At 40.6% G+C, this 13,531-nt stretch overlaps 1 protein-coding gene across 1 annotated transcript in view; it reads right to left on the bottom strand.

Annotated features, from left to right (window-relative positions):
• The window catches only part of ADAMTS17 (ADAM metallopeptidase with thrombospondin type 1 motif 17), a 205,812-nt gene that overhangs the window by 78,905 nt on the left and 113,376 nt on the right, over positions 1 to 13,531 (bottom strand). The window contains exons 10-11 of the mRNA XM_009289472.2: positions 2,366 to 2,467; positions 526 to 671 (exon numbers count right to left, since the gene is read on the bottom strand). Of these exons, the coding sequence (XP_009287747.2) occupies positions 526 to 671; positions 2,366 to 2,467 (248 nt within the window). The remainder of the gene's footprint in view (positions 1 to 525; positions 672 to 2,365; positions 2,468 to 13,531) is intronic.

Below are 13,531 nucleotides of genomic sequence, written 5' to 3'. Positions count from 1 at the left end.
AGCACCCACTGCACTCTGTGTGCAGAAAAACTTTCCTTTTCATATGCAGCACATCCTGACGTACAGAGTATCTCAAGGTGCTTTACCAACACAGCTATATGACACTATGACCACTATCAGCCATTCTACCACTTCTCAAGCCCAGAGCCAGCACTCCCTGCAAAACTGATCTCTAACACATATTGGCTCAGTTTGGTCTGTAGATCCAGATCAACCCCATCTCATTCACTGCAGTGCTGGAGAGGAAACACAGCATCACTTTTTCTGCCAAACTGCACGTTTTTAATTCAATTGTATCTATGTTTGAATCACTGCAACGGGCTACTTCCAATGGTAACCCTTCAAGCCGCTTCCACAGAACCTACTTCACTCCGAGTCACTCCAGGAATTTGACCTGGTCCTTGCTGCTTGTGAACAAGAAATCTCTCATGTCCTCTGCACAGCTCTGCTGCCCATTTCTTCCCTGTACTCTTGCAGCAAGGATTGTCTAAGTCCTACATGCAAAAAGAAATCAGCATGACTTACGGGGGATTGTCGCATTTCCGCTGTCTGAATCGCACTCCTGTGCCACACGTCCGGCTGCACATGCTCCACTGACTCCACATGCTCCAGTCTCCATCAACATGCTCAGGGATGGGAGTTTTACTGACACACTCCCCAGCTCGGCACCACTGAAATGCAATTGTGTTAGCACGGGCTGGAAAGAAGCCCTGATCTTGCAAACATTCCTGCACAGGTGGCCTGAAAAGGATGTCTGAGAGATTACAAGAAGCCCATGTTTAAGTTTGTAGAGATTCAAGGCTTCAGTGAGATGGAGGTGGGAGGAGGAGAAAGGGGGGAGGTGGAACATAGAAATTTAAGTGTCACCCTCAATGAACCCCTGAAGGGAGTTCTGTCATTAAAAAAAATAATCACAGAATCGAGCCCCTTGCTTTATAAGGCAGATAATTACCTAAGTGCTAAGACTTAAAGCCACACTCTTCACAGAAACTGAGTCCAAGAAATTATACCCCAAAGCAATGTCTTCATCAGCAGTATTCCCAGTATGTACAAAATAATTGAGGTATTTTGGACCTAACTTAGCTAAAGCCCCAAACAACCTTTGATTCTAATAGGTTGCGCTGGCTCCTGACCAAGCAGCAAACTTGGCCTATTCTGCTCTGTCCAGGACATGATACAGTAAGCACTGCTAAGCAGTCTTACAAAAGAATTACCAGGAGTCCTGTAGTTAGAAAAACATATATCTAAAAATCTTTTGTCTCACTCTCTTTGTCATGCTTTCCAGGATCCAGATTTTCTTGTCAATGTTTATCCTTATTTGCAAGCAAAAAAAAAGGTCTCTAATCTTTGATTTTAGCAACAAACTTTTTAATTTTACCCTTTCTTACCTCCCCAACCACACAACATACAAAAAATGTTAGAATCCAAAACCAGTAAGTAGGGGGCTGGCAGCTATCAAACCAGTCAAGTTCCTTTGTAGCCTAACAAGTTATCAGCTGCACTGGGAGAATCAACCACGTACATTTATGAACCACATACCACCTAGCACAGCCCATCTCAGAGGTCAAACGTTCACTTAAGTCAACTTCTGTCAGCACAGTAGGTCAGCTGGGAGGCAGCAGCTAAGCCTCAGTAACTCCCACCCTTATGACGTTGAAGCCAGTTACTGGAATGGTGATTTTCACTGGAGGGAGATCCACTAATCTGAGAGTTTGTGTTTCTTGTAACAATTTTCTACATCGACCTGGATTCTGGAAAGTCCATATATGCCTTAGTCATCTGAGTATATACATACAGTACAGCAAACGGTACTTCAAAAATAACTGAACATCACTGAATTTGAGCTCAACACATTTTGAGCTGCTTTTAGAAACTAGAAAGTTTTTAAGTAGCCTTTTTTTCTTTCCCCATCTTTCTCCACTCCCCAAATGTCAGCCTAAATGCTCTTCACGCTTTCTACCTCAAATATAGCCAAGAACACTACTACCTTAGCTTACACTGAAAAAACACCTCACTCATGAAACACCACTGGCAGCGATGAGCAGAGGTGACAGGAGCGAGCTACTACCTAACGCGACTTGCAGGGTGCTCAGTCTGTGCACTTAGCGGAGCGAGGCATGGGGTTTTCCTGCAGTGCTTGTAGAATGCCTAGGCCACAAGAACTTGACTACTGAGGTCTCCAGAGGCTACTGAAATACATGTAACATGAAATCAGAAAGACCCAATCCAGCTGTCAATTGAGCAGTTTCTGTAACAGAATCAGTAAAAAATATGGGTTTATGGTAAATACTGAACATCTTGGAAACATTATTCCACAGACAATGCTGGAAAAAACAAACTGACTGCTACTGAGCATTTTGATTACCTTGTCTGCGCCACATTCAGTGCCATCCAGAGGGGGGTCCAACTTTGTTTTACAGGACGTATCTCCTTCCACCAGGCACCAGAGCCCAGCACACATCAAATGCTGTAATCACAAAGCAACGAGGTGCAGTTATTACTTTTGGAGATGTCAGCTATAATTATGGGACACACTGCAAAGCTCAGGCAGTCTTTCTCAAGTGAATCCAGAGGCATCTAGTTGGTTTGGGAGCAATTATTTTTTAAGGATAGATTGGCATTAAGTGGTGGGGCTGAGAACATAATAGAGATTGATGGATGCCATTGTCAGGAATAAAACCCACCCAAACCAAGAAGTGCATTATTTAAATACATTTCTTTTCACAAGAATAAATCTGGTCCATTAAAAAAGAATCTTATATGGGAGGCCAAGACGGGTACTTTGGAACCATGCCACATGCTTAGATGCCCGAGCTGTTTAATTGCATTTTTTGAAAAGATACTCAAGTAACTAAGCATGATGAAGCGCAGTCAGCCCTGCTGGATCTGGTGGTAGCTGTAATCAGCCAGCAATGCCTCTTGGGAGAAGAAGATCTTAAGACAGAATGAGAAAGAGGAAAGGATTTCATGGTGTGCCATGCAGCAGAGGAGGAGCTTGGTGACAGGCAGGGGCAAAGTTAGTAAAGGTTTGGTGGTGAGAAGTAGCTGCTAGAGACCAATGTGCTAGAGAAGGTGAAAAGTGAGATGTGAGGGCAAGAGCAGCAAGAGGTACAGCACATCTTGGTACCAGACTTGAAACACATTCTGGGTATAATTACTCAACATTGCTGCTCTGCTTAGCCAATGTGTGTTGCAGGGATATTAATGCTGACCACGCTTGCGTGATCTGTCAGATCAATAACGTTTCCAGAATTTGAGAAAAAGAACCAGGAAAAGGGGCCTTTACATCATTAACATTTTCCACAGCATCCACCGTGCTTTGCATTCCATGAAAGTGGATGATTTCAATACAGTGCTACAGATCTGAGTACCAAAAAGAGAAAAAGAAGAGTTACATGTCTTTCCACTATTGTTCATGTTTCAATGTAATGGTAAAAAGATGAGAAGCCTGACTCAAGTGCCAGCTGGTCTTGTCAAGATTTATTGCACCTCATTAAATAGTTGAGTCAACACACTTCAACGTTATGGTTCTTTCACAATGTAATGTAAGAGACTGTGGGTGCATGTGTGTTTTGTGTACATACATGTTGGTATGTCTATATAAAATAGATCGGTACGGCAGAGGGTGCAGACAAGATAAATCCCAATACCAAGAGTGACGATGTAGAACATACTGAAACAAAATAGTTATTGCAGCAGTATCTGCGTCCTGTTTTATTTCTACATTTCTTTCTGGAAAGAGGATTTTGCACTATTTAAACCAAAAGAACATTCACAAAAACTAGAAGCAGACGGCACAATTCAGCAACGTCTGTATTAACCACAATACAGAAAGCCATCGTCAAACAAACAAACAACAGCAAATACACCAGGGAAGCCTAAATAAATGAATTTTCAAGACATTTTCCCTGAACTATTAGAGCATATGGGAAAATATCAGACTTTAGTAATTTTGACTAAATGACTGTGACTAATGGTTTACCCACAGCTCTGAAAGCACTTAAGCACCAATTAGCCATAAGGACATCACATACTGTTTTACAGATAGGTATACTGAGGCAGAAGACTTGACAAGCCAGAGATTTCAGAGCTTACTGAGGAATCAATGGTTCCACACCGCAACTCCCAGATTCTCAAAACCCCGCCTTCCCTGGAGAGGACTAAAATCAAAAAGTACATCAATTAACTGTCCACAAGTGTTACAGAAAGAACACTAATCTAGGCAATAAACCGTTTAAACTGAAAAAGCTTTTCCCCAAATGCCAAACATACAGCTCTGAGAGGATGCTTGTTTTCCCAGTTGTAAAGCTACAGCACCCTTGCACCTGGTTTAACTCACTGGCATCTAAAGGTGATGAGTCTTTATGTTAAGACTACACATATGAGCGATTAAAAAGGATTCAAAAACAGTTAAGATATGTTAAAAGCATGTCACAGACCTAAGTGGAAGGTATCATAGGAGGTTCTAGCCACAGTGGCAGGACGTGCTACATGTAGCTACAGGACACAACTAAATGCAGTCTATGAACACGACAGACTTGCTAAACTCTAACAGTTTCTTTGCCATTACAAATCATTGTATTGATGTTGTTACTGTTAAGCCAAGGTCAAGAACTATTTGACAATCTGGACTGTCTCTTCTCCCTTGATGATTGTGGACAGCGATCTTGTGAAAGCATTATCAGCAATGCTTCCTTTCAAACTGTGGTTGGGGAATACCGATACGTAAAATGAAGGCAAGCTTCAGAGATGAAGGGTGGAGATAGCATGTATTTTCACTTTTCTAGGCTTCAGCCCCTCTCTTACACAAAACCACAAAGCTTCAAAGCAGAATGTGATGAGAAACCCTCCAGCCTGATCTCTTGAATGACCCAGACAGAAATTTTGCCCCGTGGTTCCAGAAGGAAACCCTCTGCTTCTGCTTTCTGTCAGAAAGATGTCCTGGCTGAAGATGTAATGGAATTCAATACATCCCTAAAGAAGTTGTTCTAGACACAGGTGAGCACCATTGCTAAATATCTGTGCATTATGCAAGGCCAATTCTTGTTAAGCTTCAGCTTCAAGTCCCTGGATGGTAAGCTGCATGTAAATAGTCAGGGTTAAATTCTCCTCTTTGATGTAAAACTGGGAGGAGGAAGGGGGGTGGGGGTGGAAACAGAAAGTCATAAAAATGAAGCAGCTTTTTGTACAATTTTCGTTGCCAACCAGAATTCCTCCATAGCCCACAAGAACGTGGAACGTGACAAAGCCAGCTAACATGCCCAGGTATGAGCCATGGCCTGGGGAAAGCAATGGGCACGGACAACCTCAAACAGGTGTGTCTGTACCAGCAGAAGGACACAACTGAGCCCAGCCTATGGATACAGCGGGTGCAAATATTCACATACACATGTGTATGTGTGTCTGTATATATATATGTATATGTTTGTATGTGTATATATACACGTATACACACATAAGCACACACACATATATTTATAGGGAGATAAATAAAGGAAAAATCTCTCTTAGAAACACCAACCTTTCTGAAATTTCCCATCTTTGAGGTATGGAAAACATAGGATTTTTACAGTATCCCTGTGTTTGATTCCGAACACTAAATGCAAAGCATATTTCAGGAAACAGTTACAGAAAAATCTGGTAACTGCGCTTCAGCTCTGTGTTCTAGTGCCATACCACTACAAAGCTCAAACACTTGTTAGTGCAGTCCCCTGTATTTAATACAGCATTCAGATACCCCAGCAAAGATTAAACCATCAGCTTTGGTATTGTATGTTCCCAAGACGTTTTATCATGTTAATAGCTCATTTCAAAAGAGATCATATATCCTCCTCAGCTACAATAGAAACCCGAACAAAAATCCCCATTAAACAGTCCTGTAGCTAACCAGTCGCAGTCACTGACTTTTTAATAGTTAAATAGCCAGCTTTGTGGAGAAATATCAAAGTGAGAAATAGCAGGACTTGAAAGGAAGTTGCTTGTATATGAGTGGCAGTTCAGAGCTTACACTGATATAGAAGAAGCCATCAGAAGAGCTGTATTACTGCTAATTGTAAATTCAGCAACCAGCTTTTAGAAGGCAGGTCTCTGCCTGCAAAGTCTTGCCTACAGCATTCAAAAAGTGCCAGTTAGGATTTTCCAATGATAGATATTTTTCACTGGAAAAGTATTGATTTGTTGAAACTGTCTGTGGGCAAAGGTCCTCTTTGGATCAGCTCCCAGCTTGAAATATTTCCAAGAGCAAAATAAAATTTAAAAAAGTGAGATGGTTGTTGAAAAGTAGTATCTCAATAAAAATTTAAATTTCCTTTTCTTTTTTTAAATTGAAATGCTTGTTCAACTGAACCCTTAAGGAATTTATACAGACAGAAAATAAAATAAAAAAATTGAAATAAAAATGGAATTTTTATAAAGCTGCAAGTTTTAGACTCTCAAAAACACCTGGAAGAGAGGAAAACTTGTCTGCACAGCTGTTAGAAACCAGTCCTGAGAGAGGTCACTGTCCAGAAACTCCCAAGCTGGGAGATATCTGCTCGGCAGGTGAACGACGCTTCCGATTACAGGTATTATGATGGCATCTCTTTGAGAAAGGGGCCTTACTGTGCCAGGTGTTTTCTCTTCCTCAAAGAACTCGCAATCTAAACAGACTCCTGGGAGCTTGGAGATAAAGGAAGCTTTATCCCTCTGTTATAGGTGGGAAGATGAGGAACAGAAAGGAATTAAAAGTCTTGCTGAAAGTCTGCTGGGAGACAAGTAAAAACACCGCTCGGAGCTCTGCAGTCCTCTGCTCAGTGTCACAGCCACAGGCTCACGCTGCCTGCTCTGGCTAAACTTCAGGGCAAAACCAGAAACAACTCCTGGGATACTCCCAGGAACATGTCTGGCTGTGGGCCTTCCCACCTTTCACAGCTTTTCGTACTTTTTCACAAGACATACTGTTTCTGAAGACAGTGTTTACTTTACATGTAACTCCATCCCACACGTGTGCCAGCACAGGCTCGCAGCCTGTGAAGCGCTACGACCACTCACATGCGGCTCTAGGGAAGTAATCTATTTTAGGTTCTTTAACTCAGTGCTGCAGCTGGAAATGAGGAGAAGCCAGAATTAATTCAGCCAGCTCTTTGCCCACAGGCAGTAAGTCTAGAGTCTGCTAGTTTCTGGGTTAGCTATTGCATCACCACTGTTACTAAAATCAGCATGATTCTGCCCAACGACCTCATATGGTCTCAGTGAGAAGAGAAGGCTCGCAATGCTCCTCTGTCTCAAAGCCTCAGATTATTACCTACAAGGGGAGCTTCCAAATCTCCAAAGCATAAAGAGAATCCAATGAATAAAGATATCCTTCCCACCGGGGAACAACTCTACAGAAGCTAATTCCTTCCCTACATATTCACTCCCTCACCTTGGATTCATCCAAAAAAAGAAACACTTATTTCTCCTGAGAATGAATTTGTTCCTGCTGCCTATTGCCCACTGGAAAGAGGAACCTGTTATTTCTAGCAGCAGAATTAAACCACCATGAAACCAATTTTGCTGTCAAAATGAGGGGATTATGAAGAAGGACTTAGAAAGAGTAAATATCCTTACGGAAGAGGAGCAAGAGACCACATAACACACAAGCATGCTTATAAATAGGCTGGCTTTCAATGAAGTATCAGATCTCTTTTATTTTGCCAAGGTTTTGGCTTGGCATACAGCTAACCATGAGAGAAAGCATGCTTATAAACAGAGTCCTAATTAATACCTATTAAGTACAATAAACACACAATTTACACACGCTTTCCTGTTCAAAACACTGTGTACACATTCTTGAAGCCTCACAGCATGCTTCTGAGGAAGAATTCTTTACACAATAAGGTGAGAAAAACAATGCCCCCAATTTCTACACTGTCACTGTCTTTAATTTTCAGTGCATAAACAACTGACAATCTACAATGGATCACAAGCGAGATGAGCACTGTTGTTTGCCACTGCTATTAGATGGAGCTTCTTGCTGTTGAAAACTAGATGAAAAGTGCTCAAAATCAGAATCCTGTAAAATTGGAAGGCACTTTTGAAAAGGAGCCATGTGCTGCCCCAGACAATATAACTGTGAGGCTTGGATACACACATCAGTGGCCAGCTGCTGACCTTTCTCTAGAGTTGATACTCCAAGGAACAAGTGGTAGGTCCAATAGTGGAAGTATCTGTTTCTATCTGTCCAAATGACAGACCTGATCCAAAAGTCAAGGGAAGGCTTGATAAAGAATCACAAGGACTACCCTAGAATATTCAGGCAATGGTTGATATCCACTACTCATTTTAACAAAACTGGGCAACAATCCCACAAATTTATAATGTATAATTTTATTCACTAATGACAAAGTAGAATGGATCTCTTTACTGTTGGACAGAAAGCATCTCAGCCTGTATTATAAAAACCAATCATATAATCTTCTTAGATGCAACTAGAAAAGGTTTCTTAAAAAACATTTCCCTGTTTTCACTCCCTGGTGATCACCTTGTTTCTTCAGAACATAGAGAAACACATGTGGACATTCAACATGTCCACATATGTTATGTCCAGCACATAACACATGTGCTTCTTAGATGAGCAGGACCAATAACCTGCCTGCTTGGAGCCAACAAACAAATTTAGAGTTGATTCCCCTTTATATTAGTTTTTTCATCAATGTAACTCCATTAACTCAATGAACAGCCTCTTCATCAAAACTTGTGTGAGTGGAAGGTAACCGACATCAGACACAAGTGTATAAAATCAACAAGACTGTTTTAACTCTTGAGGAAATAGCCCTTGGCAGTTAAAGAACTCTTAAGGAAATGGTCCTTCACAGTTAACTGTTTTCCGGTGCTCCTCTTTTCCTTGTAGAACAGTACAAAAAATTCAACATAGTAATTTCCGAGATTTGTTAATGTTCTGTATCAGAGAAAACAAAACAAACTGAACCCAGCAAACATGAAGGATATCACGCTGGGTTTGGTTCTCTGAGCTCAATGGCTTGGTACGCATTACTCCAACTACAAACACATGGATCCCATACGAAATGTACCCTTATATATATATGGAGTGATACCAAGAGCTTTTCTGATCTACAATTAAAACATAAGAATGTTTCCCTTTCGTCTTTCCGCGAGAAAGACAAAATATCTGTCAGCTTCCAAAACAGTAACTTACCATGACACACTGCTCACCACAGACAGATTTGGATGTCTAAGGTCTGAATGAAATTAACTGGTTATAATCTTCAGTCAAATAGCCTTTCTAACAGCAGATGAAAGCCAAAGGATTAGAAAAATCCAGAACTCTCGTGTTTTGACAATGTCAGCAAAAGCAAAACCAGGCTATTAAAGAGCTGCCCAAAACACACTTACAGAGAGGAAGATGAGCCCTGACCTCTCTAGAGCGGATGCAGCAGGGATCTTTTGCCAAGTGTGCCATTACCTCTCATAGTAAAGCTGCTCCTAGGGCTCTATGAATGCTCTGCAGGATAGATGGTGAGAGGCAGAGAAACGTAAAAATGCTTCTTTTGAGAGGGGTTTGGTCTACTGCAAGCTCTTCACCCTTTCCTGTGAGGCAGTTAAACTGGAATTAATTACTTTTATACTGGAAATGTGCAATGCAGTATCTGGAAATTGTTCCAGTCTGGGGGAGATACAAGAAACCAGTATTTTGAGAAGTGAAGAGTGGTTTGGGATGCCTGACTGGAAATACTTCAAGGAGGGCAACCTTTCAAAGCTGGTAGAAGCTCAGGGCTTCTGGAAAACCACGCAGCTTCCCTGAGACTCAAAATCAGAGCTAAAAAATGGACACATTCAAACCCATTACTTCATCTGAAAATTTAGGCCATGATTGAACCTCCTTAACATGCATCAGGATGAAAGAAAAACTGAAAAAAGCAGCAATGGCAGGGACACTGCACAGAAATGCAAATGTGAAGGGCTAGTAATGAAGCCGGTCACAAGGAGTTCAATAAATAAGAATGGATCCTGTCAGACAAGCAGTGAAGGACTCCCATATGGCCAGAGAAGGCACAAGTGAGTAGAAACACTTTTTTTTTCAACCGTACATTGGGAAGAAAACAATGAAACAGAAAAACGCTGTCTCCAGTTTTAGCAATTTCTGGTGCTCTCAAGGCAAACTAAATGCCTTCTCCACTGTCTAAAGTATTTCCTTGCAAAGCACCAGTTCTATTTTATTTTTTCATGTACCTGGAATTAAAGTAATAGTCAAAAGAAAGAGATTGGAAAGACAGCATTAATGAGACCACAAACTAATTTTACGGCAAAGCAGCCTATGCTAAATACTAATCTTTTCAGTGCCTTTAGGGCATTCACGAAACTAGCTCCTATGTGTCTATGATTCAGAGACACACAGAAATTCAAGCAGAAAAACATAAGCTTTATCCACTTTCCTACCACCACACAATTTTCTCGCTGTATGTGCTCTTCAGCTTTGCTGAGCCCAGTTGTCAGCATCTTAAATGAGAGAACACAACCACACATGTTACATCAGATGAAGAAATCATGGAAGTATCTTTACGTGTCAAACCTGGAAGAAGTAGAGACGTGGTACAAGGCACTGGAACAGAGTCACTCCTTTGAATTAAACATTAGAAATTTTGTACTTTGACTTACTACCAATTTCTACCTCAGTATGCTTAAAAGAGCCATAGCTAATCAACTATGTCACAATCACAGCAGCTATATTAGCATCGTATTGTACACGCCATGTGTTAAGTGCTGCTTTGAGGTTCATACTAGACATACCCCACCAAGAAAAGGCTTATGAGTTCACAGTATTATGCTGTAATCTAGCTCAGGACAAGACATCTGCCCATGATGAAGGTAGGGCAAGAGCTTCAGGCAAGTTTCACAATCAACCTGATCACTCCCATCTACTATTGTCTTCGCAACTTAGAGCTTAAATCCTGACCTTGCACTTTGCAACATCCATCTTGTATTGTCTTCACCGAGAGTAATGTTCACTCAGTAACTCCCAGTGAACTCCTCAGGCCTTAACACCTCATTGTAGGATATGAAAAGTATTGATTTTTTAAACAACAGGCAGTGCTGTCCATTAAAAAAAAAACCAAACAAAAAACTGGGAAATTAAAAGAATGAAATCATGGATCGTGTTTCTTGGCCATGGGAAAAGAGAAGAAAGGGACAGTAAAATAAATATAGATATGTACACACACTGTTCAGATGTGGTTGTGAAGATTACGGGAGTTTTCTCTTGAAGTGTTTTGCAGATGGGAAGTTCCCAGAAGGCCAATGGGAGAGGTCTGAATGCCCTTCAAGCTTGTTATACACTATTTTCAGGCTGATACTCAATCGTATTTTGGCTAATTTCGTTAAGTTCAAACTTCAGCTGTAGATGCCACATCACAAGGCTACACTAATTTTTTCTCCCTCCCCTTGTGTCTTAATAAGAAATGTAGGATTGCCAAGCTCAAGTGCTTGATTCTTAATAGGCACTCTGTATTATTTTTAAAAGTTTATTATTTTTATATTCTTAAATTTCCACATTGTACTTTTATAATTTTATTTTGGTTCCCCTCTCTCTTTTTATTTTTCTTTAAACCACTGCACCAGAATGTGTTTTGACCATCTTCCAAACTGAAACACGTACAAAAATTTCTGAAGCATTCCAATAATTGTAAACCGGGCTGTGCTGCCCAGGCAGGAACTCTGCTTCTCTCTCTTTCTTTCTCTCTCTTAAACAAAAAGTATTTCCACTGAAAATAAAGAGAAAAAGGTCTTTTTGCAACATACAGAAGCAGTGAAATAGGACACTTCAGCTTCATATGAAACAGGCAATGTGAAAATAGTCTGAATTTTAACAACCTACATTAGGAAAACTATAAAATATAGTATGGCAATTAAGTATATTGTTACCTTTACTTCTAAAAAAGAAAATCTTCTCATTTTATTTTAGAATTGCCAGGCTTCTATCCTGCAAGCCTCAAGAAAACCAAACCCATCCTCTTCCTTATTATTATTATATTTACACAGAGGCTAAAGTGTGTAATGGAAAATTATGTAGACAAAGTCCCTGGTTGTACAGAAAATGACAATGCAAGCTATTATTTCCAGGATAAATCAGCTCTCAATCTAATTACCATGTTCGTGTAAATACTCTATACGTTACTAAATAATAGGGCTTACTATCATTGTCTGGATCTTGCAAATGACCCTGCAAAGAAAAAACACAGAGGCCCATTGATTGCTATGCATGGAGTCCAAGGGTCCACTCCGCCAGTCTCTTTGCAAGATCAAGACCAGAGAGAGATTCACAGTTGCTTAATTATATTCACCACCATGCCATCAAATATGCAAACTGAAGGGATATAAATAATAGGGCTTACTATCATTGTCTGGATCTTGCAAATGACCCTGCAAAGAAAAAACACAGAGGCCCATTGATTGCTATGCATGGAGTCCAAGGGTCCACTCCGCCAGTCTCTTTGCAAGATCAAGACCAGAGAGAGATTCACAGTTGCTTAATTATATTCACCACCATGCCATCAAATATGAAAACTGAAGGGATACGTAAAATCCACTTGATTATTACGATTGTTGCTCTTCCTTTATTTTCTTTTTTGGTTCCTCTCCTTTTCCATTTTAACCCGGAAATCTAGTCAGTCTCCTCTGGCTTACAATCAGCTTTGCCCTCGTGTTCCGGGCTGCTGCTCCGTAGCTTGTAGATACTGGGAGATACCTATATTTGTTAAAAAAACAACTCGAACTTAAGATAAAACAGTAGAGCCAATTCTAGCTGCTTTAATTTTTCTAAAAACAGTGTCACGTCAAAATTCACATTCCCAGTTACATCTGAGTTGACAGCGTCCCTTTTTCAGAAAAAAATTTCTTTGTAGCAATGCTGATCTCCTTCCACATGCCATTTTGGCCTAAGCACAGTTTTGACTCAAAACAATACTGAAAGATAATGGTTATGTAAAAACCCGCAAAAATGTGTTAATAATAAATAAGCCAAAAAGCCTATAAAACAAAAAGCCAAACACTGGATACAAGAGATAGAAATCACATTTTTTCCATAAATATGATTTCAGTGCAAAAGCCTCTGTTCATAGGCATGCCAGTCTGAAAAATAAACCCAGTGTTCTGATTAAACACAGCATATTTTCATGTGAGGTTATGAACAATGCGTTTTTACGCATTGCGAGAGATTCGGCATACGCCATCTGTGCTATTCCTCTTACTGACAGCGCTGCTAAATAAAGGGGACAGCAAAGAGTTAAAGTCTGCTCTTTGCAGAAGCCTTCATCGCTTGAGTGGGTTGAAGCTTTTTGCCTCCTCTTGCGCAGGGGTCAAATGAATTCACAAAACTTATTCATAGCGCAGTGTGGCTCTGAAGAACAGAGGTCAGACAGGTGGAATTTCCTCTAATTTGCACAACCTAGCATGTTAGCCCTGGACTCACGTTGACGTTTAGCAATCAGAATCCCAAAAGATCTCTGTGTTGGGGTGCATGTGCATGATAATGCACTATGCAGTGCCAAAGGTGCAT

Source organism: Aptenodytes forsteri, unplaced genomic scaffold, assembly GCF_000699145.1.
Source record: "Aptenodytes forsteri isolate BGI_AS27 unplaced genomic scaffold, ASM69914v1 Scaffold605, whole genome shotgun sequence".
NCBI classification, from domain to species: Eukaryota; Metazoa; Chordata; class Aves; order Sphenisciformes; family Spheniscidae; genus Aptenodytes; species Aptenodytes forsteri.
The sequence above is the reverse complement of the archived record's forward strand: the minus strand, read 5'-3'. Positions and strand labels throughout refer to the sequence as shown.